This window comes from Artemia franciscana, chromosome 3 (genome assembly GCF_032884065.1).
Source record: "Artemia franciscana chromosome 3, ASM3288406v1, whole genome shotgun sequence".
Lineage (NCBI taxonomy): Eukaryota > Metazoa > Arthropoda > Branchiopoda > Anostraca > Artemiidae > Artemia > Artemia franciscana.
Genome location: NC_088865.1, coordinates 36,538,934 through 36,555,639, shown reverse-complemented (window position 1 = coordinate 36,555,639; position 16,706 = coordinate 36,538,934). Strand labels below are relative to the sequence as shown.

Genomic DNA, 16,706 nt, shown 5'->3' with positions numbered 1-16,706 from the left:
TCGTCATTTATATTCCCTGTGTCCCGGTCGTGATTTGTGTCCGGGTGTCCCAGTCTGTAATTTCTCTTTGAGGTTCCCGGTCGTCACTTATATTCCCTCTGTCTCGGTCGTCATTTGTGTCCCGGTCTGTAATTTCTCTTTGAGTGTTTTTTCTTTTTAGTTTTTTTTTAGTTTTTTACCTTTTTTCTTTTTTCAGTTTTCTTTTTCTTCTTTATTTTTCAGCGTCACTATGAAGTACATATCGACGAACCTTTGTTTTTTTAACTTAAATCTGGTAGGCATTGATGACCTTATCCAAGTCAAAATCCCAAACTCAATCATCATCGCTATCATTTTCAGTTTTGATATGTTTTGACTCTCGCTGTCCAGGTGGATTTTCATCTAACTGCGCGGTTTTGCGTTCTTTAGCCGCAAGCCTGTTTTCTTGCTGTTCTTGTGATTCCCCGGCACGCTTTCTTTTCTTACTTTCTCTATCAGCTGCAAGCCTGTTTTCTTGCTGTTCTTGTGATTCCTCGGAAAGCTTTCTTTTCTTACTTTCTCTATCAGCAGCAAGTTTTTTGGCATAAACTCTTTGAGCAGCTTCCTCGGCTGTTGCCATTGTAGGTTCTTCAGTCATTTTACAATTAAACATTTTTCCGTGAACAAATGTCTTAAATACCGTTAATGACGTCACCGTCATAGCAAAAATGACGACAACTAACTTCATGACGTCAGTCAACACACAAACATGACGTCACTCGACAGACAGACAAACAACTTATTTTTATATATATATATATATATATATATATATATATATATATATATATATATATATATATATATATATATATATCTATTCACAGGTGGGACACAGGGACACAACTACAATGGCGCATAACTAATATGACGCGTAACGATTTACGCGCGCGGGGGGGGGGGGGCTTGGGGGGCGCGAAGAGCCCCACCAACTAGGTGTTGGGGTGGCGCGAAGCGCCACCTCAACAGCTAGTAAAAACATAAGAATGTAGAAGTTTGTTACGTAAGCTAATTCGTAAGTCACGTATATCTTTTACTAATGAAACATGTCCGCAAAAACTAAAAGTTGTAGTTGCCTTTTTAAGTACCCAAAAAATTTGAGGGCAACTGGGCCTCCTCCCCCTCCTTTTTTCTCAAAATCTTTCGATCAAAACTATGGGGAAGCCATTAGCCAAATAAATACATATGCAAATTTCGTTTTAATTATTCATCTGCGGAGAGCCGAAAATCAAAACATGGATTAAATAAAAAACGTTCAGAAATTAAATAAAAAAAAAAGTTTTTTTTAACTGAAAGCAAGGAGCAACATTAAAACTTAAAACGAACAGAAATTATCCCGTATATGAAAGGGGCTGTTCCTTTTTCAACGCCCTGATCTTTACGCTACAGTTTTTACTGTTTTAAAAAGTAGAGTTGAGAGAAAGAGCCAAACATTAGTGCAAAGAGCGAGGCGTTGAAGAGGGAAGAGCCCCTTTCGTATACGGGGTAATTTCTGTTCGTTTTAAGTTTTAACATTGCTCCTTACTTTCAGTTAAAAAAGGACTTCTTTTTTTATTTAATTATAATAGAGACTTGTGTTGCTTGATGTTTTGACCAAATAAATATTTTTTTTTCTCAGCGTCCATTTTTAACGAACGCAAATTATTTCCAAGATAACATTATTTTGTGAAAGTGTCTGCACTTTTACAATTTTAAAACGCCTGATAAAAACACTATGCCTGATCCGCCCTTAAACAAAATTTATCAGGAAATGAATCGGGCCATAAGCATATTAGCAGATTCATCTGATGGAAACCGTGCAAATGGTTTTAAACTGGATTGTAAACTGTTATTGCGAGTCATAGATTGATTCAAGACGCTATGCCAAATTTGGACGGTTCTGTGTCTGCCAACACTGAGTGGGTGTTTTAACGCCACCGTATATTTTCCGCCACCCAGAAAATCTTGCATCATCAAGAGGAATAGTTGGGTCAGCATAGATAGGTTAGTTTTGGGTTAGTCTACGCTATGTTTTTGTCTATATCTGTGTCTATGTCTATATCTACGTCTATTCTGACCTACATGAGTTAAAGGGTGGCGGAAAATATATGGTGGTGGAAAACCACGGTGGTGTTAAAATACTGCTACGGCCAACACCGCTGGTAACACTGATCAAGCATTGATGTTTTTGCCTATATCTGTGTCTATGTCTATGTCTATATCTACGTCTATTCTGACCTACCTGAGTTAAAGGGTGGCAGAAAATATATGGTGGTGGAAAACCACGGTGGTGTTAAAATACTGCTACGGCCAACACCGCTGGTAACACTGATCAAGCATTGTCCTTATATTAACCACAATTAGCTTACAGTAGAAAAATGATGAGAAAAGTCTAAAAATTCCGATTTTCAAACTGAATTTTCTAAATTGGCAGTTTTCTAGGGCAGAACATAACACCCAGGATAGTATTTACTGCAAATATTGTCATATTTTAATGAAATATATGAGATTCAATACAATTTATATAATAGGTTCTTCAAGATAAAATTCAAGTTTTATAGGATTTTGAATCTTTAAAATTCAACTGCACCTAATTTGTGTTTGTATTAATCTGCTAAAAACAATATCTTGACATTTTTCTCCGTGAAAATAAATAAAGGTTAAAATTTTCGTTTTCTAGAAGAGACTGGTGCTCACTATTTTATACACATTTCTGTGTTAATTTATTAAACCTAGGAATGTGTAGCTCCTGTGTGGTCTTTCAAAACTCTTATATGCGGCCTGGCTTCCAAGCACAATCTCAGAGATGAAACAAGTCCTCGAGTCCCCCTCAAAGATTGTTTGCTATTAGAGTGATCGTAAAACAGGAATAACACGCGAAAAGAGTTAGGCCATTTAGTTAATATTTAATTTTAAACAGCAAAAAAACAGCTACTTACATCAACTGTATTCCCAAAAAGTCGAACATTGTCATGAGAGTTAAAAACACCGCCAATCCTAAAATGTCTTTTAGTGTTTGCGACTAAGGACACAAAATATACTAAAAGAACACTTCGAAACATCTTATAAATTTAAGAAAGGGACTCTCCTGTTCTGGAGATGTTTGTTTCCTCAAGATCACAGTTGGGAAACTATTGATCTAGTAATATTTTGTCAAGCGCTCTTTTGGTAAGAGAGATTAGCACCCTTAGGTAAGAGAATTAAATAGAAAAAAGCAAGTTTTTTCAACTGAAAGTAAGGAGCAACATTAAAACTTAAGACGAACAGAAAGTACTCCCTATATGAAAGAAGCTACTCCCTCCTAAATGCCCCGCTCTTTACGCTAAAGTTTGACCCTTTCACACAACCCTACTTTTTAAAACAATAAAAAAAACTTTAGCGTAAAGAGTGAGGCGTTTAGGAGGGAACAGTCCCTTTCATATATGGAGTAATTTTTGTTGGCTTTAAGTTTTAATGTCACTCCTTACTTTCAGTTGAAAAAAACTTGTTTTTTTAATTTAATTTCTGAAGGTTTTGAATTAATACATATTTTGATTTCGGGTCTCCGAGCATTAATAATTAAAACGGAGTTTGAATATTAATTTTTTTGTAGCTAAATGGCTTTCTCATAGTTTTGATTGGACGATTTTGAGAAAAGGGGATGTGAGGCCTATTTGCCCTCCCATTCTCGGTTATTTAAAAACGCCACTAGAATTTTCAATCTTTTTACGAACGTTTTTTTTATTACGTATTAAATATACGTAACTTACAAATTAACTTACCTAACGAGCTTCTATATTCCTATGTTTTTATTACGTATATGAGAGGGTTTTCCCCCTCATCAATATCTCGCTCGTCATACTAAAGCTTAAATTTTATCGCATTTCTTTAAAAATAGCCCCTGAATCACGAAGATCATAGAAAAAATGGTTCAAACTATAAAGAATACTTTAGCGTAAAGAGCGAGGTATTTAGGAGGAGAAGAACCTCCTCATATGTATATTAATTTCTGTTCGCTTTAATTTTTAATATTGCTCCATCAAGTTGAAAAAACTATTTTCATATTTATTTTTTTCATTGTTTTTTTTTAAGAATGCTAGAAACTCCTACGCTCCCTTCATGGAATCCATCTACCCCCATGATAAAATTCTCCATGGAAAGATCATCCCACGTAACCCCCTCCCCTCGGCCCTCCTCCCCTCAACCAGAAAAATACCTCTGAATACGTCTGTACATTTCCCAATAACCGCTTCTATATGTAAACAATGGTTCAAACCCTGAAGCATAGTTTTTAACCTTCGGACTATTTTGAACGAAATGACCATGTAAAAATTTTGATCCGTAGCATTTGGGGAAGAAACGGTGAGGGGTTTGCCCTCTGATCACTTTTGATTCTTAAAAAACAGAGCTAGAACTTTCGATTTCAAATTGTGACTTGCAGCCCCTCTCCTCCCCCGGGGAGTGTGAGGGAGTAACTCATCCTCAAAGACATAGTTATTAGGCTTTTTGACTATGCTGAACGAAATGGCAATTTCAAAATGTTAATCCGGTGACTTAGGGGGAAAATGGGTGTGGGAGGGGCCTAGGTGCCCTCCAATATTTTTGGTCACTTAAAAAGGGAACTAGAACTTTAATTTCCGTTGGAATGAGCCCTTTTGCGACATTCCAGGACCACTGGGTCAATGCGATCACCCCTGGGGAAAAACAACAACAAATAAACAAGCACCCGTGATCGGTCTTCTGGCAAAAATACAAAATTCCATATTTTGTAGATAGGCGCTTTAAACGTCTATACAATAGTGTTCTCTGACACGCTGAATGTGACGGTGTGATTTTGTTAAGACACCATGACGTTTAAGGGGTGTTTCCCCCTATTTTCCAAAACAAGGCAAATTTTCTCAGGCTCGTTACTTTTGATGAGTAAGACTAATTTCGATGAAAATTATATATTTAAAACGAACACAAAAGTCCGATTCTTGTGATGTATCTATTAGTATCAAAATTCCATTTATTAGAGTTTGGGTTCCTATTGACCCGGGTCGCTCCTTACTTCGTTACCAGGAACTGTTTGATTATTTTCCTTCAATGAAAACTCAAGGCTTATGGGTATATTCGTATCGATAGGACCAAACTTGTATATTATATGTTACACATGACATATTTTTCATTATTTGATTCTTTGTCACTTATTGCCACCTAATTGAGCTAGTTTACTTGCAAATTATATTACCATAGGCTTGTGACAAAAACGATTGGAACCGCAGTGTTGAATCCAGATCTTGGATGAACTCGAATTGATCCCAAACTAAATTGGCTAGTATAACAGTGTGGTTATAACTATGCTAAGCAACTGAAATGATTTTTTTTAATCTAATTTTGAAAGTAGAATTTTGTAGAATACTGAGAAGCTAGGAAGGTTTGTTTAATTTGTGTACTGCTCAAAAATGGCTCTGGATGGGAAGGTCTTTAATTAGAGCAGGAAAAATTAGTAAAGTGAGAAAATTGTAGGAAATTATGGGAAGAAATCATCAAAATTTTGGTATTAGTAAGCAGGAGAGTCCTCTGGCCCATTTTGCCAAGCGTAAGTAAAGCAGCTGTACTACAACCAACATTGTATTATAAGTGGTAAATATAAGAAAAAGCACTGGTAAAAGGAATTACTTTTCAGAAAGTCAAAATAAGCCTTAGCCACCTTTAATTCCTGTCTGTTTCTTTTTCTGGCGCGACGCTATATTATTTGATTCGACATCATTCGATTGGAAATCGTAAGTTCTTGTGTCCTGTTTCAGAGTCGAAAATGATCAGAGGGCAACCGTGCCCCCAAACCCCTTTTCTCCAAATGTATCCAATCAAAATTTTGAGATAGCCATTTTGTTGAAAATAGTCCAAAGGTCGAATAGCTATGACTCCGGGTTGACAAGGCCCCCAGAACCCCCAGGGCAAGGGCTGTAAGCTACGCAAGCTGCCCATTGTTAATGCGTAAGGTTTTTTGGAAGGGGTGGTCGTAAAAACTCCGGGATAGTCTCATTCAATTGGAAATCGGAAGCTCTAGCTCTTTTTTTTAAGAATCAAAAGTGATCAGAGGGCAACCCCCTCACTGTTTCTTACCCAAATGCTACCGATCAAAATTTTAACATGGTTATTTCGGTCAAAATTGTCCAAAGGTCAAAAAACTATGCTTCTGGGTTTGATAATCTCTTCCAGTCCCCAGGGCAAGGGCTGTAAGTTATGCAAGTTCCTCATTGTTAACATGTAAGGTTTTTATGGTAGAGATGGTCGTATAAACTTCGGAAGCGGCTCATTCGATTGAAAATCAGAAATTAAAGTTCTATTTTTGAGAGTCAAAATGATCAGAGGCAACCAGCTCCCCCACCATGCCCTTTTCCCAAAAATTTATCAGATCAAAATTCTAAGATAATTTGAAATTTTGTTCAGAATAGTCCAAAGGGAAAATAACCAAGCCTCCAGGGTTGATAGACGCCCAAGAGTCCCAAGGGCAAGGACGTTAAGCTATTCAAGTTGCTCATTGTTAACATATAAGGTTTTCATGGAAGGTGTGATCGTACAAACTTTTAAGGGGGTTCATTCGATTGGAAACCGAAAGTTCTAATTTGCTTAACAAGCGTACAAAGTAATCGAAGGGCAACCCCTATCATGCTACCCAAATTTATATGGTCAAAATTTTCAGAGACATTTTTTTTCAAAATGGTACAAAGGTCAAATAACTACGCTTTCGGTTTGATACCCGCTCTCCCAAGCCACCGAGGAAACGGCTTTAAGCTATGCAAGTTGCTTATTGTTAACAAAAAAAGCTTTTATTTATAGAAGGAGTGGTCACATATGCTTTGGAGGAGGCTCATTTGATTTGAAAATGAAAGTTTTTGTGCCGTTTTAAGAGTCAAAAGTGATCAGAGGGCAACCAGCCCCCCATGCCTTTTTACCAATTGCATCAGATCGAAAGTTTGATCTGATAGCCATTTTCTTCATCATTGTTTGAAGGTCAAACAGCTATACCTCCGGGGTTGACACCCCTTTAGCCTCCGAGGAAAGGGCTATAAGTTTTGCAAGTTGTCCATTGTGAACTATATAGGGATTTTATATAGTCCCTAATATAGGGATTTTTATAGGGAAAAAGGACGTGTTTAATCTGAGGTCTTCAAAAAGGCTTTGGGCATAAGATGAAACCATAAGGAAATGTTTAAAAAGATGCCGAGCACAATCAAAACGCACTGTGTGCTTGCTGGTTGTGCTAAGGGAATATAAGCAATATCTAAAGAACGACTGAGCATAAAATTAAAACTCTCAAGGTACGTTAAGCAGAAGTTGAAGAGAAATTGGAAGGGAATCAGCCCCCCCCCTTATCGCCTTTTTTAGTTGCCACCTGTATCAATACTGATCGGAATTTCGGAATTGTCAATTTAGTCAAACTAGTCAAAATGTCTAATAGCTATATTTTCAGTGGTGCCATGTTCCCATAGCCCCGAGGTAAGGATAGTAAATTATGCAGTCTGCCCATTCTTTATATGCCGGATTCATTCAGAAAAGAGGAAATACTTGATTCTTGGTGTATCCAAAAAGGTTGAGGGCATTAAGGAGAAACTTTGGAAAATTTTGAGGGGTATATTATACTAAATGAAAAGGCAATATGTGCATCCAGTTTATCAAAAAGGAGGATATACAATATTTTAAGAACAGCTGAAGGTAATAGGCTGAAACTTTTTTCGCATATTAAGATGGATCTTGAAAAGTGGTTTGAGGGCCACCATATTCCTCCCCCGCAATTTCTAATTGCACTTCCTCCAAAATAACTTGATCAAAGTTTAAAATAGACATCTTGTTCAAAGAGTCAAAAGCTCAAATTAATAGGCCTATGGAGATGACATAACACCCCATGGCTTTGGAGAGGGGTGCCAAACAGAAAAAAAAACACCGCGTGCCGGTTGTCAGAAGGACGTATCATCAACCACACTTGCTCAAGTCACTGAACTTGAAAAGAAGCTAGCAGCAGAGTATCAAACAGTTCATGGTAACGAACTGTAGTAAGGAGCGACCCGGCTCAATAGTAACCGAAACTCTAAAAAATGGAATTTTGATACCAAAAGTTACATCAAAAGAATCACATTTTAATGTTCATTTTAAATATATAAGATTCATCAAGATCAATTAACGAGTAAAACCATCAAAAGTAACGAGCCTGAGAAAAGTTGCCTCATTTTGGAAAATAGGAGGAAATACCCCTAAAAGTCATACAATCTTAACGAAAATCACATCATCAGATTCAGCGTATCAGAGAACCTTAATTTAGAAGTTTCAAGCGCTTATCTACAAAAATGTGGAATTTCGCTTTTTTTTTGCCCGAAGACAGATCACGGATGCGTGTTTATTTGTTTTTTTTTTTTACCCAGGGGTGATTGTATCGACTGATTGGTCCTAGATTGTTGTAAGAGGGCTAATTCTAACAAAAATTAAAAGTTCTAGTGCCCTTTTTAAGTGACCAAAAAAAATTGGAGGGCACAGAGGCCCCCTCCTACGCTCATTTTTTCCCAAAAGTCACCGGATCAAAAATTTTAGATAGCCATTTTATTCACCATAGTCGGAAACCTGAAAACTATGTCACTAGGGACGACTTACTCCCCCGCAGTCCCCGTGGGAGGGGCTGTAAGTTACAAACTTTGACCTGTGTTTACATATAGTAATGGTTACTGGGAAGTGTACAGACGTTTTCAGGGGGATTTTTTTGGCTTAGGGGGAGATTTGAGGGGTAGTTACGTGGGAGGATACTTCCATAGAGGAACTTCTCATGGGGGAAGAGAAATTCAATGAAGGGGGTGCAGGATTTTTCAGTATTATTTGAAAAAACAATGAAAAAAATAATATGAAAAGTTTTTTCTACTGAAAGTAAGGAGCAGCATTAAAACTTATAACGAACAAAAATTATTACGCATATGATGGGTTTACCTCCTCGTTATACCTCACTCTTTACGCTAAAGTATATTTAGTAATTTCAACTATTTATTCTACGGCCTTTGTGATTCAGAGGTCATTTTTAAGGAATTGGGACATTTAAGCTTTAGTATAAAGAGCGAGTATGAACCCCTCATATACGCAATACAAACATACGAATATAGAAGTTCGTTACGTAAGTTAATTCGTAAGTTACGTATAATTTTTACCAATGAAAACGTTTGTAAAAAATTAAACGTTCTAATTGCCTTTTTAAGTAACCAAAAAACTGGAGGGCAACTAGGCCTCCTCCCTCACTCCTTTTTTCTGAAAATCTTCTGATTAATTGCAAGTAATTAATATGCGAATTTTGTTTTAATTATTTATGTGCGGAGAGCCAAGATCAAAACATGCATTAATTAAAAAAAGTCCAGAAATTAAATAAAAAATTAGTTCTTTTAAATGGAAGTAAGGAGCAATTTTAAAACTTAAAATGAACAGAAATTACTCTGTATATGAAAGGGGCTTTACCTCCTCGAAGCCCCGCTCTTTACGCTAAAGTTGCTTACTGTTTTAAAAAGTAGAGTTTAGAGAAGAGTCAAACTTTCTCTTAACTCTATTAACCATAACTCTTTTAACTCTATTAACCATATCTGAAAATGGTATTACTGATACAATGCTCGCAAACATTCGTGGTATCATTGCTTAGGACTTGCCTGGTGCTGAAGATATGAGTATTATTCGAACGAGCACTGCACGTCTAGAGTGTACCTTTGCCAAACTGTTGACGGAGAGTATAGTATTAATCTCAGTAAAATAATTTGAAAACTATTGAGAAATTACCCCCGACGGTAGTGTTCTACTAGATTTGGCACAATGAACAGCAATCAAATAATCGATATATTTAACTTGGATTCATACATGTCCAAATATAAATCCTCTTGCATACCCTCAGACTTACGTGAATGACAACAACACAATCGTCAGACTAACAACACAATTATCATTATTAATAGTAGTCCATCGACTGTGCAGACGGGGCATTGGTTATGCATCTTTCAAACAGCGAAGGATATAAAATTTTGTGATCTTCATGGTCCACTATATACACACCGAAAACTTCCTCATATCAAAAACTTCCTTGAAAGAGGTGAGAAATCAATTATTCAAAATCAAAGGTGAGTATAAAATTTATCAACCAAAAGCTGTGGTTTTCATGCATTACTCTCTTTTATTTTTCGATGTCGTGACTGTACTTACAATGAATTTCTCAATATTTATGTAGACAATCCTCGACTGAATGACTTCATAGTTGAAAATATCTGTAGTAGAATTATATCTGTTTTGGACAGGATTTTGAAATTATCGACTAATCTCACAAAAAAAAGACCGAAAAATCATTATGGAAGTGTTGAGGTAATGTTAAAAAGCGTATCCACAATATCGTTTTGTCCTGTTTCAATTAGTACGTCAATAAGTTGAGTAAATGCATTCCACCCACAACGTAAAAGGCTCTTACAATAATCCAGAGCTAGATAATAATTTTCCATGATTATGTCAAGCATCTTTTCAGAGAATATCTTCTTTTGCACAGTTAACCTCTGAAATTGATCATTTAGATTCAAACACTTTTCTATTGTTACAAGATTCTGTAAGATTTTCTGTTTCTCAAATCGATCCATTTTTGTTCTTGACACTCCCACTGCCAATTATGGCCTAAACTAACAGTCGACTTTTTCTAATTCTTGCCCTAAAAGCAAAAGCTGATAATCCGACTGTATATTTAGGTCCATGACTGTAGTTGCGGTCTTGTTGATCTTCATACCCAGTAGCCGAGAGTAATGTGCTATTTCATTTAATATTTCTTGGGCAGTTGCTGGATCAGCAGCATTAGCGTCGATGTCATCCACGTAGTCTAGGTCAGACCCTTTAATGCCCAATCCCATAAAAACAAAATCAAAAACTCGAGAGTGGTCTGTCTAGAACCCAGTCTCTACAGTAGTTAAACAAAACAGGGGGCAACATAGACCCCTATTTCACACCACTTCCCACATTGAAGGGCTCAGTTTCTTCACTCAGCTCTCTTACAGTCGATTTGCAATGCTCGTAAAAGGTCTTCAACAGCTCCATGAATTCAACCAGCCTATCATCTTGCACCATGATTCGCCAAAGGTTATCACGGGTTGCAGAGCCGAAATCATAGAACATGTTAATTACAAGGAGGTTGTAGCGTTCACACTGTTGGAGAATAAGGCGAATAGTAAAGATATGGTCAGTGCACCCTCTCCCTCTTCAAAATCCGCACTCCTTTTCACATGTTCGCTCGTCCCTTGCTTCCTCGAACCTTTCAAGCCAAATCATCCCGAAACACATTGGTAGCCAAATCCATGAGTGATATCCCTCGGTAGTTGCGGCGGTCAAATTTGTTCCCCTTTTTAAATACTGGGATTATTACTGACACCTTCCAATCAGACAAGAAGGTCTTCTTCTCTGACATCAGACTGATTCAAGATTCAAGATTTTTATTTAAACTTCTGTACAACACACAGAATATAAAAAGAGGGTCAAGCCGGAGACGCAAGGTCGATTGACAAAGACCTGGTATAACAATATAGCACAACTATTTGACAAAAAAAAAGAAATAAAAAAATTGCGTAAAACAAATATAAATAAATCCATGACTCACCACTAGACGGGAACGCACCCACAAAACAACCGGCACTCGGCAAAGATCAACTCGAAAAAACAAAACAAAAAACAGTGTGCAAGCGAGGGTAACCGATGACTGGCAACTTCTTTGGAACGAAAAAGAAAAATGAACCCACCATATCCACATCAAACAAACATCTATTTATTTTAAGACTTTTTTATCACTGATTCTTGAATTTATTTATAAGGATAGAATGAATTTGCTTTTTCATATTTGGGAGCGATTTACTGTAGTCAATATATGGCAGATAGCCATGAACCCATCATCGAAAAACATGGCAAGAACCGTGATCTCTCAGTGGTTAATTTCAGGTGCTGCATTTTCCATTTATTATGGGTTTCATAAACATAGTCAGTTTCCTCAGGGAAAAAATTTTTCGTACGAAAGTATGAAAGCAGTTCCGAGCGGTCATATTTTACCTTAAATAAAAAAGAATGAAGAGTGAATAATTCTGAAACAGGCAAAATATTAGTTAATATATATACATAGTTTCAGTTTTAGATTTATTTGGATAGGAAGAAGGCGACGGTAAATATCTTCGCAAAATTTGAAGAGTCTGGATCGGTTTTATATGATATTTGAATGTTGCCAAATAAATCAGGGGACAATACGTAAGATGGGAATGCACCAAGGCAAAATAAATGAGGCGTAGAATTTCGTAGGGGAAAAAAGCTGAAGCCTCCTCATTATGCCAACTCCTTAGGCAACTTTAACGCGTGATTTATTACAATGTTCTTTATACGATAGGTTTTCATCAATAGTTATACCAAGATACCGGAGTGAAGTTACCCTTTGAATTCGAATATCTGTGGCCTGATCACTTACTGTTGAAATTCCTTTTGCTTTGTGTCCAAGTCTACTATAAATGATAAATTTCGTTTTGGCGGCATTCAATGACAAAAGATTAGCCTTTAGCCATACAATCAGCTGGGAAAACACGATTTGCGGCTTCTCTTTAACATCCTCTTCCGACTGCCTTGCAAGTGTTGATCCGGTATCATCGGCGAAAACGACATTCAGGCTATTGGTTTCTGTTGCTGATGGAAGGTCATTTATGTATATTAGGAAAATCAGTGGTCCCAGAATTGAACCCTGAGGAACACCAATATTGGGCAATAAGCATGGATCCGAAACTGTTTTATTGATAGTTGTTAGTTGAGATCAACCTGTTAGGTAAGATGCGATAAAATCGTGCGCTGGTCCTCTTGTCCCGCCATAGCTTAATTTAAACAACATATATTGTGACAAATCGTACCAAATGCCTTCTCAAGATCCAAAAAAATACCTGCCGGAATTATTTTTTTATCAAGACATTCGTGAATAAATTGGACCATTATCAGGATAGTATCTTGCGTACTATGTCCCTTTATGAACCCATACTGATTTTTTGAAAAATAATCATTCGAAATAAGGAAATTATACACTCGATTATAAAAACATCGCTCCATTAATTTAGAAAAACCTGAAAGAATAGCTATTGGTCTGTAATTCGTGCAATTACTCCGGTCGGAGCTTTTATACAGTGGTATTACCTTTGCTTTCTTAAATCAATCCGGAAAAGTTCCCGATCTAAATGACTGATTTATTAAATGACACATTACTTTATTAATACTCCGTAAAATAGCCTTCACAGTGTTCGTAGACGATTCATCAATCCCCGGGGAATTACCATTCTTTCAAAGCTTACCAATATTGGCAAGCTCTTCCTCTGTTACCGGTGTTAAAAACATAGATTTTACAGAAGGCTTTACGAGGTATGTATGATAATCACATTGACCATGGGACAGGTTATGCTGGAGTTTGTTGGGTACCGATTGTCCAATTGACGCGAAATGCGGATTCATGTAACTAGCTATTTCTAGATCCCTTTCAATTATATGACCATGAGCGTCCTTTATTTCTGATGGTGTAGAAGTTCTTTGTGATTGATTTAAGCATGAATTGATTAGCTCCCAAGCTTTCTTTGGTGACTTACTTATTTCTTTAAAAGAATCAAAATAAGATTTTGTTTTAGCATTACGTATTATTTTTGAAAGTTGATTTTTGTATTTTTTGAAAGCTGTTTTATTTTCTTCACTTGGGAATCATAACAATTTTTTATATAGACCGTTTTTTTGTTTTATTAAGGTCAAAAGGGAAGGCGATATCCACGGTTGAATGGGTTGATTATATTTTCCTTTTCATGTTTTTACTCTGGGGCAAGACTCATCAAAAGCAGCGTTAAATTTTTCGAAGAAATGAGCCATTGCAGAGTTTACTTCTTCAGCATCAAATACACGAGACCAATCGACAATATGCAATTTATCCTTTAAACAGTCCAGATTTTTTTTTATTGATAGTCTGATATTTCTGGTGCTTTTTTTTGTCTGAAGCTGATATTTCACATCGGAAATTAACAAAAAATGATGAGAAAAATCCGTTAGAATAGCTTGTGAAGACGTGGCTGGTGTCGTTAAAAATATGTTGTCGATGAGAGTTGCACTAGTGAGTGAAACCTGCATTGGGATTGTACATGAGGGAATAAGTGTTTTGATGTCATTAGAGTAATAAATTCGGTTGTTTGAGCATTTTCTTCATATTTCAGTAAATTTATATTAAAATCCCCCATGACCACAAAATCTTTATCGTCTAGAGATCCTAATAAGGATTCCAGAGATTGCAAAAAAAGCGGGGTTGGTGCCGATGGAGGCTTATAAACGATACAAATTTGTAATTTCTTGGTTCTGGCCGGACATTCAACAGCCAAAATTTCACACAATTTTTCAACGTAATACTTTTTCAGCTCCAGCAGACGTTTAAAATGCACTCCTTCTTTCGAAAAGAACCCAAGGCCACCTTTTCCATGGTTTTGTCTATTTTTTTCAATAAAATTATATCCCGGAATTTTAACATGATGTTTTGTCGTATCACTGATGAATGTTTCACATACTCCACAAATATCAATTTGATTTCTGGGCAATAATCTTGTTAGTTCATCAATAGAACTAATTATTCCCTGTGTGTTTATAAATCCAATTCTCTTAGGATTATCTTCAAGTCTATTTACTTCATCAGGAGAAACATACGATGACAATTTTATTTCTGAAAAGTGTTATTTTCTCTTTGCCCAAAAACATTAAAAGTTTCAGAAAGTAACGAAAGGTTTAGAGATTTCCCCTTCAAAGCTGCCAGCCTATCGCCCCCCCCCCCCACAACCGCAAACTTAGAATTCATATAAAAAGAGTCGGAAAGATCCTACCTCGTGCCAGGAAGTCCGCGTGACAAGTACCCCGTGCCATCGATGAATCATGAAAAACCTGCCATCCTTCGAGCAAACTTTATATTGAGTAGGTACAACTGAACAGAAATAACTGGGGCAAAATAATGAAGAGAATCTTGAACCAAGCTAGCCTAAGTAACACACGAAAGTAAATAATGAACACAAAAATGCAAAATTTATCAATAAAGAGCGGAGTAGACCTTATTTTCTCACACTAATCGCCTTTGACGATCTTACACTTTTTCCCACTGCGAATCCGATTTGTATTCAAGCCACAACTTGGCATATTTTTGCTTCAGTCGTGTAAACTGTACGGATCCATTTTCTCGTAATTCCTTACCCTTAGCCAGTAACTTATTTTTCACATTCATACCATCTTCTCCGGGCGACATACTGTTTTTAGCCGTTTGATCATGTTTAGTATCTCTGAAGCTGAAGGGGTTGTCATGTCAACTTCATATGGTGGCCTTTAGCTGTTGGTGGCAGCATCGCGTTGCATTTGGCACATCTGTATTTGAATTAAGCAGGTCTTTGAAGTGATTCTTCCAGTGAACTAGTTCAGGAATCACACTTCCTTGAGCGTCTTTTAAGAGACCAGCGATAGGTGACTTTTTTCCAGTTATTTCTTTGAGGGCTCTATACAATCTTCTCGTGTCATTATTTCTGGCTACTTCTTCCATCTTTTAAGCAGCCCCATTCGAAAATTGTTGGTGGTCTAACGTAAGCTGGTTTTAACTTGTTTGCGTAGCAACTTTTTTTTACCGCGATTGATGCGTTTGTTACCTGTCGCCTACCCTTGATTAGATTTAGAGTTTTTTCTGATATATAATTTTTCCTCGTCTTTGCAAGGATTATCACCGATAACTTCAGAGGCTACCTTTTCAGTTGTGTCTCTGAATTATTTCCATCGGTTGGTGGGTCTTTATTACCGTCTGTCAGGCTTACGAGCTGGTTATGTAAATTCAGGTAAAATTCTTCTTTCACTGTATGGATTTTCAGCTTCTCCATGTTTAACTTCCTTTGTGGGGAGTTATCTCTTCCTCGTGCTCAATTGAAGGAGTATTTTTGCACCTAAAAGCGTATGATCGTTTCCAAATTCTGACCCTGTAAACACCCCTCTGTAAGCATAAAAATCGATGGCTTAGGAGCGCCAACGCTGACGGATCAATATATTGTCAATTTGGGCAGCTGTGAAGCCATCGTTTGAGCGCCAAGTTATCCTTTGAGAGGGTTTGTGCAGGAGCATTCTCTTGGTGATGGTAAGGTTATAAGATCTAGCGAACTGAAGAAGCCTATCCCCATTAGAGTACCACTGGCCGTATGTTATGGACCAACAAAATAGCGATCATTAGGGTCTGCTGTGCCAACACGGGAGTTCCAATCACCTACTAAAATTAGGAAGTCTCGTTTGGGGCATTTCTGCATTGTAATCTTCAGATCAGTGTAAAAGTAGTCCTTATCAGTTTCCATTGCCACTCTCGTTTGTGGGTAGACAGCAATGATAGAACTATTGGGTAATCTTCCTTAATTTGAATTCGGGCTATTCTTGGGTTCACTGGATTCCAAGGAAGAAGAGATTTTTGCGCATGGGGGCCAATCAAAAAGCCGAATACACGGTCACCGAATCCATCATACGCATCAAAGCTGAGGAATATTACGAGTTGTCGGAGTCGAGGACTGGTGGTTTCTTTTGACACTCCGTTCAATCTTGTCTCTGATAGACAAAGAATATCTATCTAGTAACGATTAATTTCCATAGCCATCACTAGCCTTGTTGATTCTCGCTTCGCCGATCTCACATTCACAAGGAATAGATCG

General features: G+C 37.1%; 1 protein-coding gene across 1 annotated transcript in view; it reads right to left on the bottom strand.

Moving 5' to 3' along the window:
• The window catches only part of LOC136025227 (glutamate [NMDA] receptor subunit 1-like), a gene marked incomplete at its 3' end in the record, with an annotated part of 60,703 nt that extends 57,586 nt beyond the window's left edge, over positions 1-3,117 (bottom strand). The window contains 1 exon segment of the mRNA XM_065701050.1: positions 2,937-3,117. Coding sequence (XP_065557122.1) covers positions 2,937-3,059 — 123 coding nt within the window.
• Positions 3,118-16,706: the final 13,589 nt, after the last annotated feature.